Source organism: Pseudonaja textilis, chromosome 4 (genome assembly GCF_049901715.1).
Source record: "Pseudonaja textilis isolate UNSWEBS1 chromosome 4, rPseTex1.2, whole genome shotgun sequence".
NCBI lineage: Eukaryota > Metazoa > Chordata > Lepidosauria > Squamata > Elapidae > Pseudonaja > Pseudonaja textilis.
Window position 1 is genome coordinate 1782537 of NC_141993.1, and position 22961 is coordinate 1805497.

At 40.3% G+C, this 22961-nt stretch overlaps 2 protein-coding genes across 4 annotated transcripts in view; one reads left to right on the forward strand and one right to left on the reverse strand.

Annotated features, from left to right (window-relative positions):
- The window catches only part of REEP3 (receptor accessory protein 3), a 44072-nt gene extending 27145 nt beyond the window's left edge, over nt 1–16927 (reverse strand). The window contains exons 1-2 of the mRNA XM_026714491.2: nt 16686–16927; nt 5481–5553 (exon numbers count right to left, since the gene is read on the reverse strand). Of these exons, the coding sequence (XP_026570276.1) occupies nt 5481–5553; nt 16686–16717 (105 nt within the window). The 5' untranslated portion in view covers nt 16718–16927. The remainder of the gene's footprint in view (nt 1–5480; nt 5554–16685) is intronic.
- Nucleotides 16928–17000: 73 nt separating this feature from the next.
- Nucleotides 17001–22961, forward strand: part of JMJD1C (jumonji domain containing 1C) — a 115458-nt gene continuing 109497 nt past the window's right edge. The window contains exon 1 of one of the 3 annotated variants that reach the window (XM_087932093.1): nt 17001–17099. The gene's annotated coding sequence lies outside the window, so the exon portion shown is untranslated. Of the gene's footprint in view, nt 17100–17355; nt 17452–22961 lie in introns of those variants that run through there. The other 2 variants (XM_026714579.2, XM_087932094.1) reach the window with 2 other exon arrangements.

The window sequence follows — 22961 nt, forward strand, 5'->3', positions numbered from 1 at the left end:
GGATTTGCTCTGAGTTAGCCTTGCCTGTGCTGGGTTTTCCCATGAGATCTGAAAGGGCAACCAATCTTTAGGACCCTAACAAATGTCATCTGGCAGATGGGATAGAAAAATGACCTTTCACTATTGCAACCCCTGTCCTATGGAAGAACATTCCCTCTAAGATTCAAGTGAATCTGACTTTTGATCACCTTCTGTAACCATGAAACCTGGTTCTTCTCCAGACACTTCAGCCAAAACACTGGATGAGCCCACTGAGAATGAAAGATCTTGAGTATTGTGTTTGGTTGATCTCAGTTATTTTATTTTTTTTAAATTCTGAGTTTTGTGTCAGCCCTGTTTGGGTATTTATTGTATGTTACTGTATTCCATTTTATTACTGTTTTGCATGCTGCTGCATTTATAAGTTGTCCAGAGTTACTCTACAATATGGACAGTCATATAAATCAAATCAATCAATTAATCTATCAATCATATTTATCTACTTGGTGAATGAATGGGACTCTGGATGCTTGTGAGGGTTGTTTTCCCCGACTGGACATACCACAGTGAAGAAGACACTGTAACTGTACAAAATACGTAATTTTAACACACACCTTTTCTATTGCCCTGAGTTAATTCCACCCTCCTGAGCTTTGCAAGTTGATGTGGCCACATGAATAAGTCTTGATGGTCAAGGGCTGCTTACCACAACTTGTGGTCCTGACAGATGACTGATTTTGCTTATCTGTATTAATTGTGTATCACTTCTCACTTCCTAACCTGTTTGTTGTCTTCCTCTTTTTCTCCTTCACACCCACACTTGTGTAGGCTAAGGGCCTGGTGAGGCTGCTTATGGACATCAGCACTTTCTAAAAAATGTCAGGGTGTGGTTCAATTAGCCAGACACCTAGAACACCAGTGTCTATGTTTAAGAATAATCTGTGATTGTGGAATAAATAAGCCCACTCATCTCAAATTTCGGGGGCCCTTTGAGAGATGAGCTAATTCTATTCTTGGGGAAGTGGTGGTAGAAAGCATTTCTGCCTGGCTGCAGCTGCTCTTCCCAAATGCAGATAGCAACCCTAGCTTCATTACTCACAAAGCTGAAAAGTAAAAAAAATTCCTTTCTCCTTGAAAGATTTGTGGCTAGAGTGAGACAGCTACATTCCGAAGCAAGCTTAATTGATTAATATGTCAAAGAGTAGCATACACATCAGAAGTATCATTACCTCTGAAGTACCTGAATTTCTATAAAACAGTCTTAATACTTTTACAGTTTCTAACAATACCCCGAGACACTTCCCATACAGCCAGAGAAAAAAAACTAATTTATTATTTGATTATCAGAGTGTGATGACCCATAGTCTCTCAAAATAACCCAAAACCCAAAACATATATTAAAGTCCGGTAAAGCCTTCAACTTAACTTCACTGTTTTATTAGGCACAGTTTAAAGTCACAAAAGTAAATAACGAAGCAAACAGAAAACTAAAACAAAACGCATTGATGAGAGCTCTGAAGCAAGCCGAGATAATTAATTATAAATTCCAGGAAAATAGCCAAGAAAAGTCCATGGGAAGAACGCCAGCAAAGATAAGCCTCTTCCAAGGTGAACACTAATTGACTTCAGCAATTCTAACTGCACAGTTGCAAACTTATATACATAGCTCCCACCTGCAAGCCACAAGGAAGATCATGGTAATCTCCTCTTGAGTAGACCTCGCTTTTCCCTGATCCTCTCCTCCCTGCGTGACCTAGGATGGATAGGGGATGGGCCTGGATCCTCCTCTAACTGCCCTCTCCCTTCCCCAGCCTCCACCACCACCTCTGGAGCCACACTCCACTCCCTGTTGGCTGTTCCTCCACTTCCTCAGAGTCAGACTCCACCAGGGGCACGACACTATCCCCCCCCCGCAGGGCCCCCTCCCCCGGGACCAGGAGGACAAGGACGTTGAGGAAGCCGAGCATGAAAGTCCTGGACCAAATGAGAAGCATGAACATCAGTGGCATCGACCCAGGTGAAGTCCTCTGCTCCATAACCTTTCCATGCCACCAAATACAGAAATCGGCCCCGCAACTGGCATGAATCTTGGATGCTATCCACTTCGTATTCCTCCTCTCCCAGAGGGGCTACTGGGGCTGGCTGTGATGGAGCCGGTCTATGCGGACTTTCGGGCAAGGCAGGGACTAACAGGGAACGATGAAAAACAGGATGGATACACATGGTCCATGGCAGGGAGAGACGATAAGCCACAGGATTGATCACCGCCTTGACCGGAAAAGGTCCCAAGTAATAGTGATCGAGCTCTTTTTATGGTCGGGTCGTTGGTAAATATCGAGTAGAGAGCCAAACCCGATCGCCGACCGCTAAAGGTGGAACATCGCGACAATGTCGGTCTGCAAACCATTTATAGTCTTCCTTGGCTCTCTCTAGTTGATCGCAGACCATGTGGTGCACAGCTTTTAACTCCTGCAAAAACGTATCCACTGCCGGAACTGGGGAATCAGATGGGGCTAAAGGGAAAAGTTGTGAATGAAACCCATAGTTAGCAAAAAAACGGGGACACACGGGTGCATGTTGAGCATTGTTATAAGCGAACTCTGCCACCGGCAGCACCTCCAGCCAATGGTCTTGTTGAGTATTGCTGAAACAGTGGCCGTACTGCTCCAAAATAGCATTCACCCTCTCTGTGTCCCCATCAGTTTCGGGGTGATGAGCAGACAGACACACCTGAACCTGCAGTTTTGAAAGTAGGGTCTGCCAGAAGTGTGCTGTTAATTGTACCCCCTGATCTGATACCATGCGGTCTGGTAACCCATGCAACCGGAAAACATGGGAGATAAACAATTGAGCCATTATCTTGGCCAATGGAAGACCTGCACACGGCATAAAGTGGGCCATTTTAGTAAACATATCCACTACCACCAAAATGGTTGAGGCACCATTCGATGGGGGAAACTCAACAATGGAATCCAATGAAACTGCCCCCCACGGTCATTCTGGCATGGGCAAGGGCTGCAAGAGACCAAGGGGCGCACCAGGAGCATACCTGGCTTGGCGACAGATCCCACAGGATGCCACATATCCCGACACATCATGTTTAAGTCTCGGCCACCAAAATGTCCTAGAGATGAGGTACAGTGTTTTGAACACCCCAAAGTGTCCTGCTGCCGGACTATCGTGACATTGACGTAGGATAAGGCCACGAAGAGGACCTCCAGGCACATAAATACGATCACGGAACCGCAACAGGTCCCCAATATACGCCCAAGGAGTCTCTTGTCTCCCATTCTCATCCAATTCTCGATGTTGAGCTGTCACAAATGGGTCCTGCCGCTGCACCTCCTGAATCCTCATTCGAAGGTCCACAGGTTCCTCGATGGCCGCAAACCTCTCCGATAGAATCACTGTCTGGGGCAAGATTTTATCCTCCCTTCAGGTATACTCAGGCTTCCGAGATAGGGTGTCGGCGCGTTGATTCCCTCCACTTGGAACATAGGTCACTCGGAAATCAAATTGAGCAAAGAATAAGGACCATCTCACCTGACGCTAGTTCAATGTCCGAGCTGTACGTAGGTGTTCCAAATTGCGATGATTCGTCCAAACCTCGATTTGGTGACGAGCCCCCTCCAGGTGGTGCCACCATGTCTCAAAAGTGACCTTAACCACCAATAGCTCCTTGTCCCAAATTGTATAGTTGTGCCCTGGAGCCGAGAACTTCTGGGAATAATAAGCGCACAAGAACAAGGTGCCTGCAGGAGGAGCACTGCACCAACAGCCACATTGGAAGCATCTGTTTCCACCACAAATGGCTGGCCTGGATTAGGGTGTTTGAGGATAGGCTCAGAAGCAAAGGCGACTTTCAACGCCTTGAAAGCTGCCTGCTCCTCAGCACCCCAATGGAACGTCTCCCCCTTCTTGAGCAGATTAGAAAGGGGAGCAGTCAAGGCAGCAAAGCAGGGAATAAATGTGCGGTAGTAGTTCGCAAACCCCAACAGTCATTGCACATCCTTAACCCACTATGGAGGTTCCCCCTCCTGCAACGATTGAATTTTTTCCAGGTCCATTTCCACCCCAGCAGGTGAAATACAATGTCCCAAGAAGTCAATTGTGGTTTGTGCAAACTGACACTTCTCACGTTTAGCAAACAGGTGGTTATCACGGAAACATTGGAACACTAGCCGCACATGCTGCCAATGTTCCTGCAGGAAGTCTGAGTAAATCAAAATGTCATCTAAATAAATGACCACAAATTGATCCAACAAATCACAGAAAACATCGTGCATGAAATGTATGAACATAGCTGGGGCATTGGTTAATCCAAAAGGCATCACGGTATACTCAAAATGCCCATACCTCGTCTGGAAAGCTGTTTTCCACTGGTCCCCTGCACGAATACGAACCAGATTGTAGGCTCCAGCAAATCCAACTTCGTAAAGATCTTAGCTTGACGAAGCCGCTCAATCAGTTCAGGGATGAGGGGAAGCGCTACTGATTCCTCACTGTGATTGCATTCAACTTACAGTAATCACAACACAAACGTAACTCCCCCAATTTCTTTTTCACAAAAAGTACCGATGCAGCCAATGGCCTCTGCCCTTCCCCAGCCTCCTCTACCACCTCTGGAGCCACACTCCCACTCCCTGTTGGCTGTTCCTCCTCTTCCTCAGAGTCAGACTCCACCAGGGGCGTGACACAGAGTCTATATAAACAAAGCATGCTAAGCACCTTTAATTAAAATATGGAAAACATAAAAAGTAATTACATCATTGCCAATTTATTATGTTCAATTAATATTAGGATTCAGTTGATTACTTAAGTAACCCATGGCTTACCAAAATATATGAACTCACTCTATTCCTTTTTGTACTAAGTGAAGGTCGTATTTTCCTTTGTATAATATTCACATTCTCATGCATAGGTTATTCCTATCATGACTTTTTCATATGCCTATATTTTTCATAAATTTCTTGAGTATATGCTTCTTTGTGATTTGGAACCACTTTTTAAAACTTTGGACAAAGTATTTTGTATGCTTTTTGGATGATTCCCTCTACAAACACGTCCATGAAGAAGCAACTGGCAAACTTCCACATTAAGGAAGAATTTTATGTGCAGCCTATGCTTTCTCTCCTTCCCTGCACTCCTGCAAGAGTTGCCATCCTACCTAGTCTCTCCAATCCAGCCATATCATTTAATCACTGTAAAAGTGGCAAGGAGAAAATATGCCTCAGAAAGAATAGGAAGGTAGCAAAGAGGAGCTGCATTTGGAAAGCTCTCGTTCCTTGCATTATTTCTCAATTTATCATTTAAAAATTAAGTCGTGCAATATCAACACCTCACTTAAACATGAAATATGATTTCAGTATATCATATATTACCATGATTAACTTCTCTTGACAAATTAAAATTAAAAGCCTTATTATTGTTGAAACTTGTATACATTCTCAAAACTTGAATAAAAACTAATATTGAAAAAAATATTGAAATTAAGTACTCACATATTCCTTGACATTTTTTGTTTTTACAGCTTTGTAGGAATAATAAGCAGGATACAGCATTCCACAGACCAACCTATATGTAAAGAAAAATATTTTAAATGAACAAAAGTACACAGTAATCATGGAAGCTAAGAATACATATTACATGAGGGGGAAAAAAGGGAAAGAACATATTCAGACAACTGTAATTTCAAACTATGTCTGTTCTGATCACAGCTATTGAGCACTGCATTCTTTGGGCATCTCTCATAGATCAAAACCTGCCTTTTAAAAAATACTGAAAGTTTGCACTAGGATTTCAGATCTTTTCACACCTATTATTTTGCAAGGAAAAAGACAAGAACAACTAGCTGGCTTGAATAAGTGCTATAAGGCTTTGAAAGACTATTTTACAAAGGAAAAACCAAGTAGAAACAGATACAATATAGTTCTGAACCAGCCATAACTCAGCTTTTTTTTGACAAAACTGTTTATTGTTTCAAACAGATAATCTGTCATGTGTAATTTCTTGAATGTACTATGACTACAGATTAGAGTAAAACATAAAGGTAGACAAGTTGGTTCATTTATAATTTTCCATGTCTGGCAGAAAAATGGTACAATTCAGAGCAATATCTTCCCTCTTTTGGCACATGTCAGAGCAGGAGTGATAGAAGAGATCCCATTTTCCACAACTTTGTCCCTAATTATCCTAATCCAAATTTAGCCCTTTTATTTTTGTACCAGATGTTCATTATGTAAAGAAGTACTTCTGAGGACATACATACAAATACCTCATGCTTATCTAAAACTACTGGATGTGCCAAATTAAAAAACTGAGGTATTTCTGAAACAGTACTGTAAAAAACTAAGCTAAAGAATGAAACGGGAAAACATTTATTTTTCAATGTAACCTACCAGAATAAATCCGCTTTGGGATGCAAGGACAAGGTGTGTAGCAGTGTGTGTTTAATTATTACTGGTATATCGGCTAGGTTCATATATTATGCTATGACCTGGTTTATTTCAGGCATACTTTATTGAAAATGAAACCTAAAATGTACTACATTATGGCCTCATGCAATGTGCAAACCAGGCCATTAACTTGAGTATGCATTTTTATTGGTTGCTAAAAATTGTAGATGTCCAGTTTCATTATATTATACACTGCATTTTAATGAACATTATTTTTACAAATTTATTTAACCATTTTATAGGCATTTTGATTCTTCTCCATATAAGTGTTTTCTCTAAACTGGAGAAAATTTGACAAGGAATCTGAAAGTATCAATGGTGTAAAGCAGTGGTTCTTAATCTTTTTGAAAGGATTGCCCCCTTGAGCCATTGAGGAAGTGATCATCGCGCCCCTCCCGCAACATAACCTCTCAATCACAACACAGGGAAATAATTCTTCAATTTATGCAAACACATTTTTTGTTCTCTTTAAAATTGTCACCAGGACATATCGATGCAAATAATTTATTTCCAGTCTTTTTCCCATATCTCAACTGTGTGAAAAATTCTGATGCCACCCATCACTTTACTCCCAAACTTCGTGATACGTGTGTTTCATTATTATCTTATTTATTCAAGACACTTAAATGTAATGACCACTGAAAACAAAATTCAACTGCAAGAAAATGAAATGCCACCCCACCCCCCAAACAGTAACATTTAATGATTTAATTACAAGTGAATTTTAAGACGCAAAAAGAAATATAAAAAGGGCATAAGAACCACAATGCAGGAACTAAGAATTTCAAGACAAAAACTCTGAAACTAAATTCAGATTCGAGGAAAATATATATTCATGCACACTGTAAAAAGGGTTAAAAAGACACAAAGAAAATTTTTACAGAAGGAAAGCAACAAAAATCAGAGCGACAAATTTAATGGGTAGAGTGATAGAGGCTGCTGCGCAACGCGCATGAAGATGAGTGATGCGTATTCACATATGTACGGCATTCTGTACAGAAGCTAGCTGGAGGAACATTTTAAAATACAGTTCAATCCACTAATAGCGAGTGATCGGATGTTTTTGTATGACAGATATAAGCGGTTCACTGTACGAAAAAAGTCTCAAAAGTGTCCCCAAAACTTCTCACTCCATCGCCCCCATATCACCCCCCTTCCCTTCCTTCGCCCCCGTGTCGCCCCTTTTCATTCCATCGCCCAGCTGAAAAACGAAATCACCGCCTTGGGGGGCAATATCGCCCAGGTTAAGAACCACTGGTGTAAAGCACCACACCTATATCCTTTTAACTTACAGGTTATATTTAACCATAAAGGAGAGAGAACCCACATATCAACAGCCAATAAATCTTTTGTTCCAAGAAACACCTGCCCCAGTTCAAAGTAAATGGATAGAAACTAGTTGTAGACACTGAATAAGATTTCAGAATCTTTTAGAAACAATGAGCCAGGAAAAATACTGGATCCTTACTGCAACCTGATAAGTGTATGTATATGAGATGAGTCTTATGCCTTACTGGATCTATATAGGCAAACTTCCTCTTCTTCCTAGGCATAATCAGTACTGACCATTGTTGGTTGTCTGAAAAGGTTAAACTAGATCCACAAACTCCCCTTCATGAAGACGTTATTCCTATTGGATTGTTTTCCAACCAACCTTGAATGGGAGGGAGAGAAGGAGGGAGGGAGGGGGAAGGAAGGAAGGAAGGAAGGAAGGAAGGAAGGAAGGAAGGAAGGAAGGAAGGAAGGAAGGAATTTTGGAGGTCTTCTAATCCAACCCTCTGCCCAAGGCAAGAGTTCCATAAGTTCCCTAAGAAGTTATCCATAAGAAAAAGTATACCATTATTCTTTTTTAACAGGAAAATATATCCATCGAACTGAAGAAGCTTCTCGGATGAGAAGCAAAACATCTTCAAGGAAAAACAAAGAAAGTCCAGTTGCCTTTTGACAAAATATCTTTGTGACAACCATGACCTGGATGACTGAGAATCTCCATAGACACATCCACCCGAAAATCCATTATAATTTTACTAGCATTTCAGGATTTTTAAAAGTTAACATCTTTCCAATAAGGGTTTTGTTTTTCTAAACTTAAATTGCTAAGCTTCTATTTAACACGGTTTCCATGGTAGCCCAGTGAACTATGCTTTAAATCAGCAGATGGTTGTTTTCAATTCAAAACAGGAGTTGGCAGCAGCCCAACTCTTTCAAGTATTTCCTAAGGCTTCTATGACTGTAGAAAAACAGGTTTAGAGCAAATGTATTCAATAGTTTATTAAAGCTGGACTGCATGTAAAGTAATAAACTCATAACCTATTTATATTAATCTCCAACATGTTCTGACACTAGGCCCTACCCACGTTAGCCATCTAGAAGCCAGACTAAATTATTCATTGCGTGTAATATAGCAATATACCTTTCCAAGAGAATAAAAGTGGTAACGAAAGAAGCAACGTATTTTCTTAATCAAAGCCAAATAGCAGTTTTAAGCAGCTTCTACACTGCTCCATCAGGAAATGTCAAATTTTTGGTTTACTTTACCCAATAACAAGATCCATCTCCATAACATCTTAAATGAAAGCATTGGTGTGTGTGTGTGTGATGATAATTTCACGTACTATCAATATTTTTCCCCATTTTCTATTTTGTAAAAATTTGCACTTTATGAATATTCAGCATGAATACTTGTGTACGAGGGGACTCAATGAATCTGCCTTTACTGGATACAGGGTTGAAGGTGACTTTGGAGATAATAGTCATCATGATAACCGACCAGATTATTGAGAGCTGAAGTCACAGTTGAGTTCAAACGTCAGATCTGGTATTTGTCTTGGAGCAGAGTATATTACGATTGTTTATATGTCATGGTCAAGTTACTCCCACGTGGCCTTGGAATCCTTTGTAGCTACTTCCTGCCACAGGGAGAAAGAACTTGTTCAACTGGTCTGATCAGGTGTCCCATGGACCCTGCTGGATTTCAGAGGGAACCTGAGTGGGTCCTGAGGCTCTAATGTATGGATCGTTGCTCAAAACAAGATGATGGTAGCGATGGCCTTAAGGCAGAATCACACCTCTATGTATTCTCCCTTACAGATCCCAGAAGGATCCCAAGAGACAAAGTAGCAGAAGACACACCTATAACATCATTGGAGGAAAACAAAGAGCAAAACCAATCAAGCATAAATAAGAACCTTCATTAAAGATTACTCGTGGCAATAAAAGCCACAAAACATAAGGCCCGGGTGGAAACAGACTATCTAGATCTTTTAAAGTCAGATTCGAAGATGAGAAATACATTGAGGTAATATTGATTGTACTTATAAATGACATTTGGCAGCACTGAGATGGAGGCAGTGCACCTATTCTGGTCTTCCCTGATGTCTCAATGGATTTCAAAATCATGGTACCTTTAAAGGTTAGGAATGGGGCCACGTTGTTGCAATTGTTCTCCACCTTCTTCTTCAGCCAATTTTAGTCAGTGTTGGTGAGGGAAAGATGTCTAGATCCTAATTTTATGAAGTTCCAGAGCTCAGTGATCCTATTTAACATTTACACAAAGCTACTAGAGGATAACATTTTTCAGCACAGGATTCAATTAGTATGCTATATTTCTCAACCCCAACTAAATCAAGTGATGCTGCCTAGATTATTCCAGTGTCTGGGTGCTGCCAACATATGGATGGGAAAGAATATGCTTCATGTTAACCCAGGCCAGACCAAGTGACTCGGAGTTTTATGATCGTTTGGACCTTCCATGTTTGGTTCTGGATGGGGCTCCACTCAGAAAAAAACTATTTCAAAACTTGGGGGTTCTTGCTGACTCACAGTTTGAGAAACAGGTGACAGCCGTTGACAGAGAACCTTTGCACAACTTCATTTTGTGTATCAATTACGCCCATTCCTGGATAAGAGGCCTGCTCACAATCACCTATGCCCCGGCCACTTCCCATTGGGACTAATACTAATCCATGTGAGGCTGTTCTTGGAGCCAACCAGAAGTCACAATTGGTCAGATGCAGTGGTACAGATAGTCATGCGCTCACCGTGGCATGTCCGTGAAACTCCACTACTTTGTGAACTGTACTGTTCTAAATTCTGTGTAAATTGTCTAGACTCTAGAGTCACAATTTGTAAGATGGTAATTATATAAATCAATCAAATATATACTTAAACAATTGACCTCAAAGCCCTCCCTGCAGGCTGGAAAGTACAAAAGTTTAGTTGATTTGTTATCCCATTTTGATGAATTGAGGAGGGAGAGGTGAAGATTTCCTGGACAAGCCTAAAGGGAGTTTATACTGACCTCAATTAACCCTTTCTGTTTTAAAATCCTTCTAGTGAAATGAAATTGCTAGAATACCGTTGCTGAAAAGAAGACCAAAGAATGGAAGTGAGGGAGAGAGCTCCAGATCACTATCAAAAGACTCCTAGAAGTGAACAGAAGATGGCACTTCTTCAGGTCTATGGAGAGCAAAAACGGATAGAGGAAAGCTGAGTTCTTTGCAGAAGAGAGATAAAGGAAAGAGCAAATTATAATTGTTGAAGAGAAGTGTGTTGAAGGGTGATTAAGATGTCTTTCCTAGAATGTTATTTTTATTTCAGACAATATTATTTTTGACATCTGATATATCATTTAGACAATGGCAGAAAGACATATCTAGACGTATATGGCAGTGGGAAACCATGAATTTAAATATAAGGTGTTACAAGATGCCAAAGAAAGAGGATTTGTCTTACCTGAACTGAAATTATATTTTGCAGCCTGCTGTTTGGTCTGGATGAAAGAAAGGATGTTGCTAAGAAACAGGATGCTTTTGGAGTTAGAAGGATCTGATCTGAGATTTGGGTGACATGGTAATCTACGGTATGATAAAACTAAGGTTATAGATTTTAAAAATCATTTCATTAGACATACCCTATTAAGAATATGGAACAGATAGACTGCCTGAAATTACCTTTATAGTGCTTAGCACAGGAATCATTTTATAGAAGAAAAATGATTACTAAACACAAATGGTTGACTTATTCTGATATATTAGAATTGTATCAAGAAGAATGTAGAATAAAAACAAGAGATGAGCTAATGGTAGAAGAATATTCATATCAATGGATAGAAATTATATTATCGGTGTTCCTCAAAATACAAGGTCATTTAACAAGCATTTGAAATTACAACAGGTCCCCCCACCCCACCCCCGCAAAGCTACACACAATCCCATTTTAAAGTTAACCCAGTTGCAGCATGCGCGCTGCATTTGGCCTTACAACCGACCACAAGGATGCCGCAACAGCCCTTTCACATTTCTCCCCCATCCCCAACTGCTGGGACCCCTCAGGGCTTGGGCCTGCTCCCCATGCCTCCTGGAAGCAGCTACCATTTTCGGTGCTCCAATAATATCTTGCAGAAAGGACGGCTGCTTTGGGAGCTTTCTGACTAGACCAGCTTGCCATGGGTGGACTACGAACAACGACTAGCTCTTTCTAGGTTTTGGAGAAGCCAACTACCTACGTGCAAAGGCGGCAACTTCAGGAGGAACCTCTCAAAATCTTTTCCTTGCTTAAACCCCTCCCTTCTCCAGAACCCCCCATTTCTTCAATAAAGAAAAAAGAAAAAAAAGGCTTGGAATGGGGGGGGGGGGAGATAAGGCTTGTTAATTCTCTATTAGATGCTGAAATTAAACTCTCTCCACCGCTATCCTCCAACCCCAATCCCTTTCTAAAACCGCATTTGCATAATTTACTGCATGCCTTGACGAGTGACAGCAGCAGTCCTCAACCTTTCTACTTTGATGGTCAGGCCCGGCCCAGCACAAGGAATGATGGTGCAAGTGGCAGGTGCACACATGCATGTATAGCTCCGTCGGTGTGAGCCGTGGGCATGCGCGCCCTCCATTCACATGAATGGAACTTTGTGCGTAACTGACAGGCGCTGGCTCCACTCAACTGATGCTCCACTTGTGTGAGCGGAGGGTGCTTGAACAGAGCACAAACACCCACCCATCTGCTCAAGCACCCTCTGCTTGCGCCAGTGAAGTTTCGTGCATGTGCTTGCCAATCACTCACGTGGACCGGTGTCTAACAGGCTGCAGCCCAGTAGTGGGCTGCAGCCTGAGGATTGGGGACTCCTGGAATAAAGGAAGAAACCAAAGAATCTTTTTGCAGCGTGTGTTGAGGGGCTGAAGAAAAATTTGGCTCAAAAAGCTCAGCTGCACGGAGCAACCTGCTCCTTAGAAACATTTTTACCGTTTGACTGCTTTCAGGATCTAGCTAGGACTCCTCTAAAGTCATCGCTTGCTGAGTAATGGACTGGCTCTTTATGCTTGTAGGTCAAGGACTACCGGTGTGTTACAATTATAAAGAGAATGTTTATACTATGATGTATCATTGGTAATGTCAATGGAAAAATTGGTTACAATGTATAAAAATTCTTCAAAGGTAACCAACAATTTTACCATATTTAGTGGATATTTAAGAATCAGAACATTTTGGACTAGGTTTTGTATACAATAATATAGAAAATTTTGAAGTCACATATACAATTGAAATCATAGACTTTTTATGATTAATGGGTAAGCAGATGGAAAAAGTTACAGAACTCACAAGAGAAAAATACAATAATCTGTCTTCAGGATTGCAGAAATTATGACCACAGGTCAAATGCAAATATTTTGGTGGCTGCTGCATATCAATCACCGAAAAGAGAATATGTCTGCATATTTATTTCTACAGAGTGATTGAGATAATGAAAATATGTTGATCTTGATTCTAACAGTTCAACCTTCAATATCTGAATAATTAATCTTTAATTCTTTATTGTTGTATTAGAACTCATTGTGAGAAAAAAGATGTAAATGTTTTTAACATTGAATGCTGCAATTGCACAATAAAAACAAATGAACTGCAAACATTACGTAACAAAGAGGTTCTCCCTCCACACACAACCAGCCTCAATTTCAGCATATAATGGAATTCAATATTTTATTGTATCTTCCAATTGTATTTCTACTTATAATTTAATGGATTCAGTTCAAAACATCTCACTTTAAAAAATCTCTTAAACTTTTTTTTTACTATTAACAGGATGTAGAAACGGATCATTCTATCCATTAGAATTGTGTCTGTGGCTTAATTAAATAAGGCCAGTGTGATTTGTATACAGGACAGCTATGAATAGATCTTTTTCCATTTGTAAATTCATGAAAGTAGACATTGTACAGTTTACATACAAAGGCTTACTACCCTTTATAATTTCAGAGGGAAAGATTATCTACCAAGTGTGATTGATGCAGCCCAGAATTTTGCATGAACCTTAACAAAGCAAATACTTGGGTTACATCATCTAATTCTGAACATCTGAAAAAGAATCCCACTAAAAGTAAAGTAGTACATATAAAATCTTCAGATGAGTATTCCATAGGTAAGCATAAGAAAGATGCTGATACCTGTACTTTATATTATCTTAGTGCTACTCCATGGGAATACAAAATAAACACTTTGGAAATACATTACATCTCCTGAATAGGGATTTCTGAATATCTGCAACTAAATAATCTTAGCAATCACATTTTTCAGCAGTATCTTTTAACTTTCTATTATTAATAGCATCCCTTGATTTTCCAAGAACACATGAGGTATAGTACATAATCAGCATTTACCGAAATAAACGGAACCTATTCATGGTTCATTAGAACAATTTTCCTTAGTAAATTATTTCTTCCAAATGGCTATTTCGATATCCAATTTTGGCTTTGTTCTCTAATTGATTCTTTAGCCAGTCTCCATCTTTTCACAGAAGCCAGAATATGGCTATTTGCCAATCTGGCACAAGTTGTCCCAAATGCCATACTATTTCCATATCTTAGTTGTCCCTTGCCTATAGATTCATGTCTGGTTTTACATCCTTTTGGCCGGGGGTCAACTCTCTTCCTTTATACAGATTTTGACTCTAGCTTGATAGCGGTGTTCTACTCTTTTTTCTTCAAATATATCTTTGGAGAAAAGATTATCATACAACTAAATATCGGTTTCATGAGAATGTATTTATTTATTTTGAAATGTTTCAAGCATATCAGGGTTTACAATGGTGCCAATTCCAAAGCCTTTTAAAATTATAACACTATTAGCTTTGGATTGCTCAAGAATTTCCACCCTGGATTCATCACTGCAAAATTTTCAATGTCTGGAACATGCATTACTTCAGTATATGTTTCCAAGAAACAGGAACTTATCACTTAATTACTTGCTCATATAATTTCAAGGCTCAAAATGCCTTGATTATAACAGAGGAAGCTTCTTCACTTTAAGTGTAAGTTCCTTTCACATGAATCACATAATCTTTGTGATTAATATAAAATAAAATCTGAAGTTTTGTTTTTTTTAAAGGATTCTTTTTGGTGCTGCTGCTGCAGTGTAAAAATTGTGCACATAAGAACACAAACATTGTACAAGATGTCGGTTCTCTGTAACCAGCACAGAATAAATGCCATAGCCAATCAGAGTGCCAAGGTTGCTAGACCATGTACGACTACAGTTTTTTCCATTTACGTGATGACAGTTTTAATGTCCAAATCCATTACCAAGAATTAAAGCCACTATTTAATTTGTACAGGGCTTCAATTTCTTCTATTGCTTTAAGTACCATAATAGCATCACTTCTAGAATCTGTCCTATCATTACTTCAGATATTGTAAGATTCATTAGGAAATAGCAATACATAATTACTATTTACTATTACTTGAAAAGTATATAAAAGTTAAGAGGATAGGAAGAAACATTGGGGGCCCAAAGGGTTAAGATGCATTATTGCCAATTGCTTAACATCTCTATCATTATGCTAACAAAGAGTTTTCATAAATCTGAAGATCTAAATGTGTATTAATTACTGCAACATCATGAATTCAAACTTATCTTACTTTCACATCTCACTAGCACAGACTAAAATCCTCTTTCAACGATACATATAGACCAGGCCTGCATAGTATGGGACACCTCTCCACCCCAGGAGGCTTGTATGGCTCACCATTTTTTTTTAAAGTAATAAATTTATCATCCTCCTAAAGATGTGCTCCTGAGCAGCTCCAAACCTCATCATCCACTGCCAGATCCAGCACTGCCCCTGTTAATGCTAACCAGCAATGAGCTGGTCACTGTGTCCCCTGGGTATTCCTTTGCAGCCAACAATTATCTTCCACTTATCAACATAGCCCCTTCCCTTCTACCTGTTGTGCAGGCTTGGTCTCAACATCAAGTTGCCCATAATTGAGTGTCCCCTATCAGCTAATTGCAGCAAGCGTCTATAAAAACATAGAGTTAGTTTAAAGCAAAAGGAAGAATGACAACCGACAGGAAAAAAAAGTATGTAGTTCAGGATTGAACGGTAGAGTTCTTGACGTTCTCTGAGCTTGACTGTTTGGAGATGTTTCATTATCCGATTGGTCAATATCAGTACGAATTAATCAGTGAGTACTGATGGTGTCACCCAAGCTGGGAATGAAATGTGTGCAAACGAACTGTGAAAACAAACACCAAGGACTCCACAACAATGACAACAGCTGACTTTGGATCATCTCAGAAAACTAAATGAGGCTGGCCCTGATTAATGCTTGGATGGGGAGCCACCAGGAAATCCCACAGGTGTAGAATATTACTATATATATATATATCTTGCTTTATTTTGTATAATTCAAGGTCGGTGAAGAAGTATTCTGGCCTCTTTCTGGTCGGCTGGGCTGAGAGAGAGTCCCAAGCGCACTCAGCTGGCTCCAATACCTTAAACATTATGCCAAACTGGGTAGACTGGTCAAGCCCCCCGCCCGCCCCAAAAGGGGGGGGGGGAGGCAACGGCAGGCCCCCTTGTGCACCGTGGCTAAGAAGAGAAGCATGCAAGTGCCCCCTCCCGCTTTGCCTCCATCCACCAATGGGGCCTCGCGGGCCTTTCCCCCCCCCCCCAACGGGCCCGGCGGAAGAGGCACCGCTTCCAGGCGCCTCCGGGAGCAGCACCCAAGCAGGGGCCCCGGGACATCCTTGCCACCAACCGGCGGGGGTCCTCGCCCAGGAAGGGATGCTTGGGAGTAGCCGCCGGCTCCCTCACTTTCCCGGGAATGCGCCCCACGAGCCACGCTGGCGAGAGGCTCCAGCGGGAAGGGCCCGCGAAGAAGAGGCTCGTCCGTCCTTCCTTCCTTCCTTCCCCTCGCGATCGGCTCACAGCGGCCGCTGCCATCCCGGCACCCCTTCTCCTTCCCCCCGCTTACTTACACGACGACCCGGGAAATGATGCACGACACCATGTTGTTTCTCGGAGGGCCGGGCCTTGGATCCTGCCGCCGCCCTCCCCAGAGCGAACACCAGCCGCCGCGGGCCTCGGCCCGTCCCGCCCACCCCGCTCGCGCTCCGGCTCCTCGCCCCGCCGGGCCTCGAATGGCTCCGGCACCGTTTCACGGAAGGCGACGGAGCCCCGCCCTCCCTCCCGACTGACACACGCCACGCCCCCTCGTCACGGATTGGCCTCTGAGATCCCCCCGGGCCTTCCCCCGCCGTCCGTTCAATTGGCGGCAGTGCGCATGCGCCTCGCTTCGCCCGGGGAGGAGAGAATGGGTAGGTAACAGGCCGGGACGTCTGCGCAGGCGTAGCCTTTTTTTTTTTCCTCTTGGTAGGTTCATCGCGAATAGGGTAAATTCCTTTTTGTAGGGGGCTTAATGCGCATCTTTCGTGGGGTGGTTACCGTTGCTGCCCTTGTGCGCTGTCTTGGTCGTTGACTTAGAAGGCCATCTTAACAGTTTTGCATAGGATCCAAAGCATTGGGCATCGCTTTCCGCGGGGATTTCCACCCCCCCACCCCACCTCCGCCCCAGGCTCCGTCCATTGGCTGGTTTTGCTCAAAAACTGGGGAGGGGGGAAGGGAGGAAATGGGGAAAGCGAGCGAGGTCGGCCTTAGCGGTCGAACCAATGCAAGACGGGCTTTATGCAACGCTGACCTGCGTGCTTCCGGCAAGCGCTTTCCCACTGAATTGCAGGGAAGGCGGTGAGGATATGCTGCTTTCTTTCAGATAAATGGCTTCGGATGGGTAAGAGTGACCTCCGGCCGAAAGGCCTTGCTGTACACGGCAGAACGCTGGGCTCGGTCTTTAATTGCTCGAGGGAGGAAGGCCTTCCGCAAATGGAGGAGTGGGGTGAGGGAAATGTCACAAGGGATGTGGAGAAGTGGGCATCTCTTGAGTAGCATAAGATATATAAGCATGTGAATTCTCTTTCCAGGTGCTGGTAAGTTTTGCCGAGGGGTATTTTTTCTCTCTCTCCAAAAACCGTTCTAAGCTCTGCTTTCATTTTGTGGCTATTCTGTTCTAAGATCCAACGGATAACGTAGAAAAGAAGTGTAATGGACGTAAAAGGAGAAAGGCTTTTTTAAAGAGAGGTGACCTTCTGGATACATCCATGCAATGTTCGTCGCACTCAGTAACCATTGCTTTCTGGAGATTTTTAATCTGGGTCTAATCCAGAGCCCTATTTACTTTCTTGCGTATTGCCTATCTATCAAAAGACTAAACAAGAGTCATCGGTTTAGGTATTTCAGATATTTCAGAATCTGCCAAGGTCAGATAGAAGCCGTCACATGGCTGAGCCAATTATTTTGACTCTCCCATCCATTCCTGTAATAGTTTTAAAGGAGCCTTCTCTTTAGATGATCCTTGCAGTATAAGAACCCTATCTTCAGATAGTATATTAAATGATCTTCAGGGTAAGTACTTTCTGGATGGTGTATTTCTTGTTTCTCAAATGTGTTTGCACAACTCACTGAAATATGCATTTGAGTTTACAGTACTGACTTATATGAACCCAGCCCAGATAATTAAAGACCAGTGAGGCCAGAAAGCCAGAAAATTGAGTAATTTAACTATGGTTAAACGTCTTCTGCAAGCTAGGAGTCACTGCAGATTTCAAGATTTTTGTGAGTGGATCTTGGAGAATTCCATTGTTACCTGTAATTCTTATCTCTATTCAGATAATGGAAGAGTGGAAGTCAAATAGCGTGAAGGTTGATATTTCAAAATACAAATGTTTTGGAATGAAGAATGATTTCAATGTGAGACTGTGACAATTAAGATTTCCTTTATGAAATATAATGGTGCTTTTTTCCTGTGATAATTGTTTGGGGCACCTCTGCTATTGCTGTAGTTCTGTGAACAGTTATCTGAAAAGGTTAGAATTCTAAAGTCTACATATGTAGGATATGCCATGGAATTTACTAGGCTGTTGCATCTGAAGGTAAATCTAATAATTGTTCTACAGAACCCTTATGCCAAATATTGCTTCAGACAGTCATATGGGGTGAGGGACTCTTGAAACGAAAATCTGATGGCTTCAGTTGTTTGAAACTATGCTGCTATCTAGAAGGTAAATGTTTCTTAGGGTTCAGTTCTCTAGGTAACACATTATGAACTGAAAATTCATCTTAAGGCAATTTCTTTAATAGGCTAATACAAAGGTTGCAAAATTTAAATTTTAAAGCACATTAGTTAAAAAAAAATAAAGAATGGAGGAGAAAAGGTGTGCTTGACATTAGGGTCAGTCCCTTTTTTTTAAGTGGAATGTAATTGTAATCTGCAGATAGAAAATTGTTTATTAAATTTATGTCCTGCCTTTCCTCTAGGAGCTAAGTTAGTATATGTAGACTCTTATTTTATCTTTTCACTGAAGCCCACATAAAATAGATTAATCTGACTGGCCCAAAGTTACCTGGAGCTTCTAATCCTGTGGGAGGCATTGAATTTGGGTTTTCCTAGTCCTAATCCAGTATTTCAACCATAAAACATGATATTTTAATAAATTGAGTTTAGATTAGTACACCATCTTTGGAAAAATGAAAACAAAATAGTTAAACCAAACTAGTACATGGTCTTATTGACCCAGTATAACATACAATCTCATGTTAATATAATCGTAATACAATTAGCACCCTTCCTGGAGCAACAGGTAATGGAGATGGCTCATTTTCAGATTTTCTAGCACCAGTATGCCCTATTTCAGTGATCCCAGTTTAGCATCTATGCTACTGATTCTAAAGCCTCCCTGGAATGAGTCAGCAGATCCCAATTATCTCTTGTCTTCCTGTGAGCAGTTACTTTGGATTATGAATGCTTTGGGGCAGGTGTGTGCCTGCATGTGCTAAATGAGTCAGCTGGGTGTGTTAGTTACCCACAAAGTCATAGCTTGTTGTGTTGATGAGACAGTAGATTGTTTGCTGCTTATATTCCAATAAACCACCTTCATTTGTTTATGAATGATAGGATTTGTTGTGTAATATGAGAAGACAGATTATGCAAAACGTTTGATCTCCAGTGTGGAAACCTGAACTTTTTCTTTGAGTTAACACAAATCGGTGAAGTAGGCCAGAGTCCATGTTAGTCTAGGAATGTTTATTTATAAAAAAAAAAATCCCAGAGAGACTCAAACAGCATGAAAGCTATGTGCGCTTTGGCAGTAAAGTCTTGGCTTGTTTTTAATGCCTCCCTATAAATGGACTGAAAAAGGAGCACACATGTAAATAGCAAAGCAACGTGGTTGGTCTGGGAGAAATGGCAAAGCCAATTTGCTGAGGGAATGTTTCACACAAAGCATTAGATGGGGGGAAAATTAAGCAATAGGAATTGAGAAGCGGATTAGAAGGTCAAATGTAATTAGAAATAACCTTATCTACTTGGATCAGACCAAAGACCTGTGGAGTGCAACATTTATTTTGTCATGGAGATCCATTACCTATAAACAAAACAAAAGCACACTAACCTGAAAATAGGCAGTTGCCTATCACAAATTGATATTTGTGTTTGGGTCCTTTGAACCAGAAAGCAGGCTGAAATTCATAATAAGCAGGGAAGTAAAGAATAAATGAAGTCTGGTGGTGGCCTGCAAATTAGTTGTTTGATTGTTGAATATTGGTAAATGTTAAACTTGCTTTTGGGTTATTTATTTATTTTGCTTTGTGCTTAAATTGCTCATATTGTTGTAGGTTATCATGAAGGCAGTAGAAGTATCCAGTATTTTTTCTGTGTCCCAATAGAAACTGAACCTGTAAAGGGTGGGCTGGTGGGGTTATATTTCTGGCTATTCAGGAAAGGAACAACAAATTATGCCTTACTTTTAAATTTTCAAAGTTGTAAAACTTGTTTTTCAATGTAAGTTTCTATGCCTTCCATATTACATCTTTCTAACAGAGAAAGCATTCTTATGCATAGGAGTTGCCCTTTATGGGGAAAAAAAAGCCCAGTAGAGTCAGCTTTTGCATGTATTGCCTTGGTAACTGAATCTTTTGTGGAAAAATGCAACACAGTGTCTTTAATTTAAAAGATTTACATGACTGCAACTCTTAAGCAATTCTGGGCAGCTTATAAGAGCAAAAGATAGTTAAAAAAGATAGTCACAAAGATTAATACAAATAATAATTAGATGCCATTTTTGTTAATACTTTGTGATATTTCACAGTATTTGAACTTTGCAATACAAAGTTCAGCAAAACCAAATAAAATGAAAATTGAAATTGAAAAATGAAAACACAAACCTGCATACAGCTCTAAATTTAAGTAGAAAAATACCTTTTTAATAGCAACTTTAATTGTAATATTTAATAAAAACTAATGCAAATTAGAAAAGAATAAAAGTAAAAAGTACAGAAAAGAAAGAATAAAAATAAGGTAAATCAAATGAAGATATATGTATCTTAGAATATAGTATATAGTAAAGAACAAGAAATGTAAGATTATATGTGTGTGCGTGTGTGTATCACAGACATAAACAATTGTAGTAATGCATTACCTTCTCTTAAACTAGAAGAGATGACCTCTTCTTTCTATGAACTATTGATAAATGCATAAAGCCACCTATTTTTGTTGAAAGGCTCTGCATCTACCCCACCCTTTCAGTATAAGAATTCCAATTGAAACATCCAAGGGAAATCTCTTCTAGTAACAGGTTCTGCCATCAAATTGCTTTTACTATTAGAAAGTTTTTTCTACAATTCATTACAATCTGCTTTCCTACAGTTTCAATTCCTTCTCTTCCATGTCATAACCTTCTGTGTGATTGCCTGTCAGATTTGAATCAGCTTGGCCCATTGAATCTCTTTTTGAAAAGAGTCAGTTTCTATGTTTGTTTCGTTCTGCTGCAGTTTCTTTGGTCTACTGGCATCACTAAGACATTATTGAGGCATCAGTCTAGAAACTCCAGTCATTCTCTCTGAGCCTACTCCACCTCATAGGGTGTTTTTTGTGGGGAAAATAGGAGGGAGGAGTATTAGATATGTTCACCATCTTGAGTTATGTTTTTAAAAAAATTAACAATGGGACCAGAACAAGATGCACTGGAACAACTATTGTGATTTGTAAATTATATTTTGGGTATTAAGTAATCCTGGAGCCAGGTAGCATGGCCCCCATCCTATAGCTTTACATTTAATGTTCATTTTGTTAGTGAATCACTTTGCACTTCCTTTTGTTTAATTTCTTTCTATTATTTTTACACATTAGAGTCTACAGTACTGATTTCTATGAACCCAGCCCAGATAATTATGGTAGCTTAAAGACCAGTGAGACCTGAAAGCCAGAACGTTGAATAACTGAGTTTTTATTTAATAGGATTTTATTTCTATTATTTAGGATCTGTGCTATCTTATCCAATTTAGTTCCCTCTATTTTGATGAGCATTTCGCACTTGCACAAAAATATTGAAGAGTAAAGGACTAAGAACTGTTGCAAGATGGCAATCTCCAATTTGATGAGCAGACTTTAATGAAGCTCAGCTTATATTCACTTAATTATAATGCCATTCAACTCATATTTAATTCTCAGCATATTTTAGGGTGCTTTGCAAATGCTGTTCTGAAGTCAAGCTATAATATTATGTCTCTAGGATTAATCAATGAAAAATTAAGTTCAGACTGGCAAAATTTGTTCTTAATCCTTGCCAAATTCTAGTAATTATCGCATTGTTTTTAAGATGCTTACCTATCAATCGTCTGCCCAAACCATTTCTCAGATACCAATGGCACTGTTCTGTTTTCTTGAAACTTTCTTTCCCTTTCTAAGAATCTTTGCTCCCTTCCATCTGGCACTTCATTTCTTCCAAATTTCACAAAGACCATCAGCCAATAATTCCCTTAGCGTCCTACAGAGCAATCCACCAGGTGTAGCAAAACTGGTTTGTAGCACCACTTCTAGTAGCTATTACACAGAATAGAAAACCACTTAAATAAGCTTTAATTAAATGAGTATGTAATATTTATTTGTTTAATACAATTTAATATATTTTAATAATATATTTATATTTTAAAGGTATTAAGTACATATTTAGTATATGCATTTAATATACTCTCCCAGCATTGCTGGGAATCAAGTAATGCTACAAGTCCATATGAAATTAATTTTAAATTTGCTGGTGATCTGTAAGGACTAGGATTATGCTTTTAGCCATCAGTACTGAACATGGCCTATGATTAGTTCACTCCTAACCTCTTTGTTGGTCCTCCTTACCTCACTGCTTTAC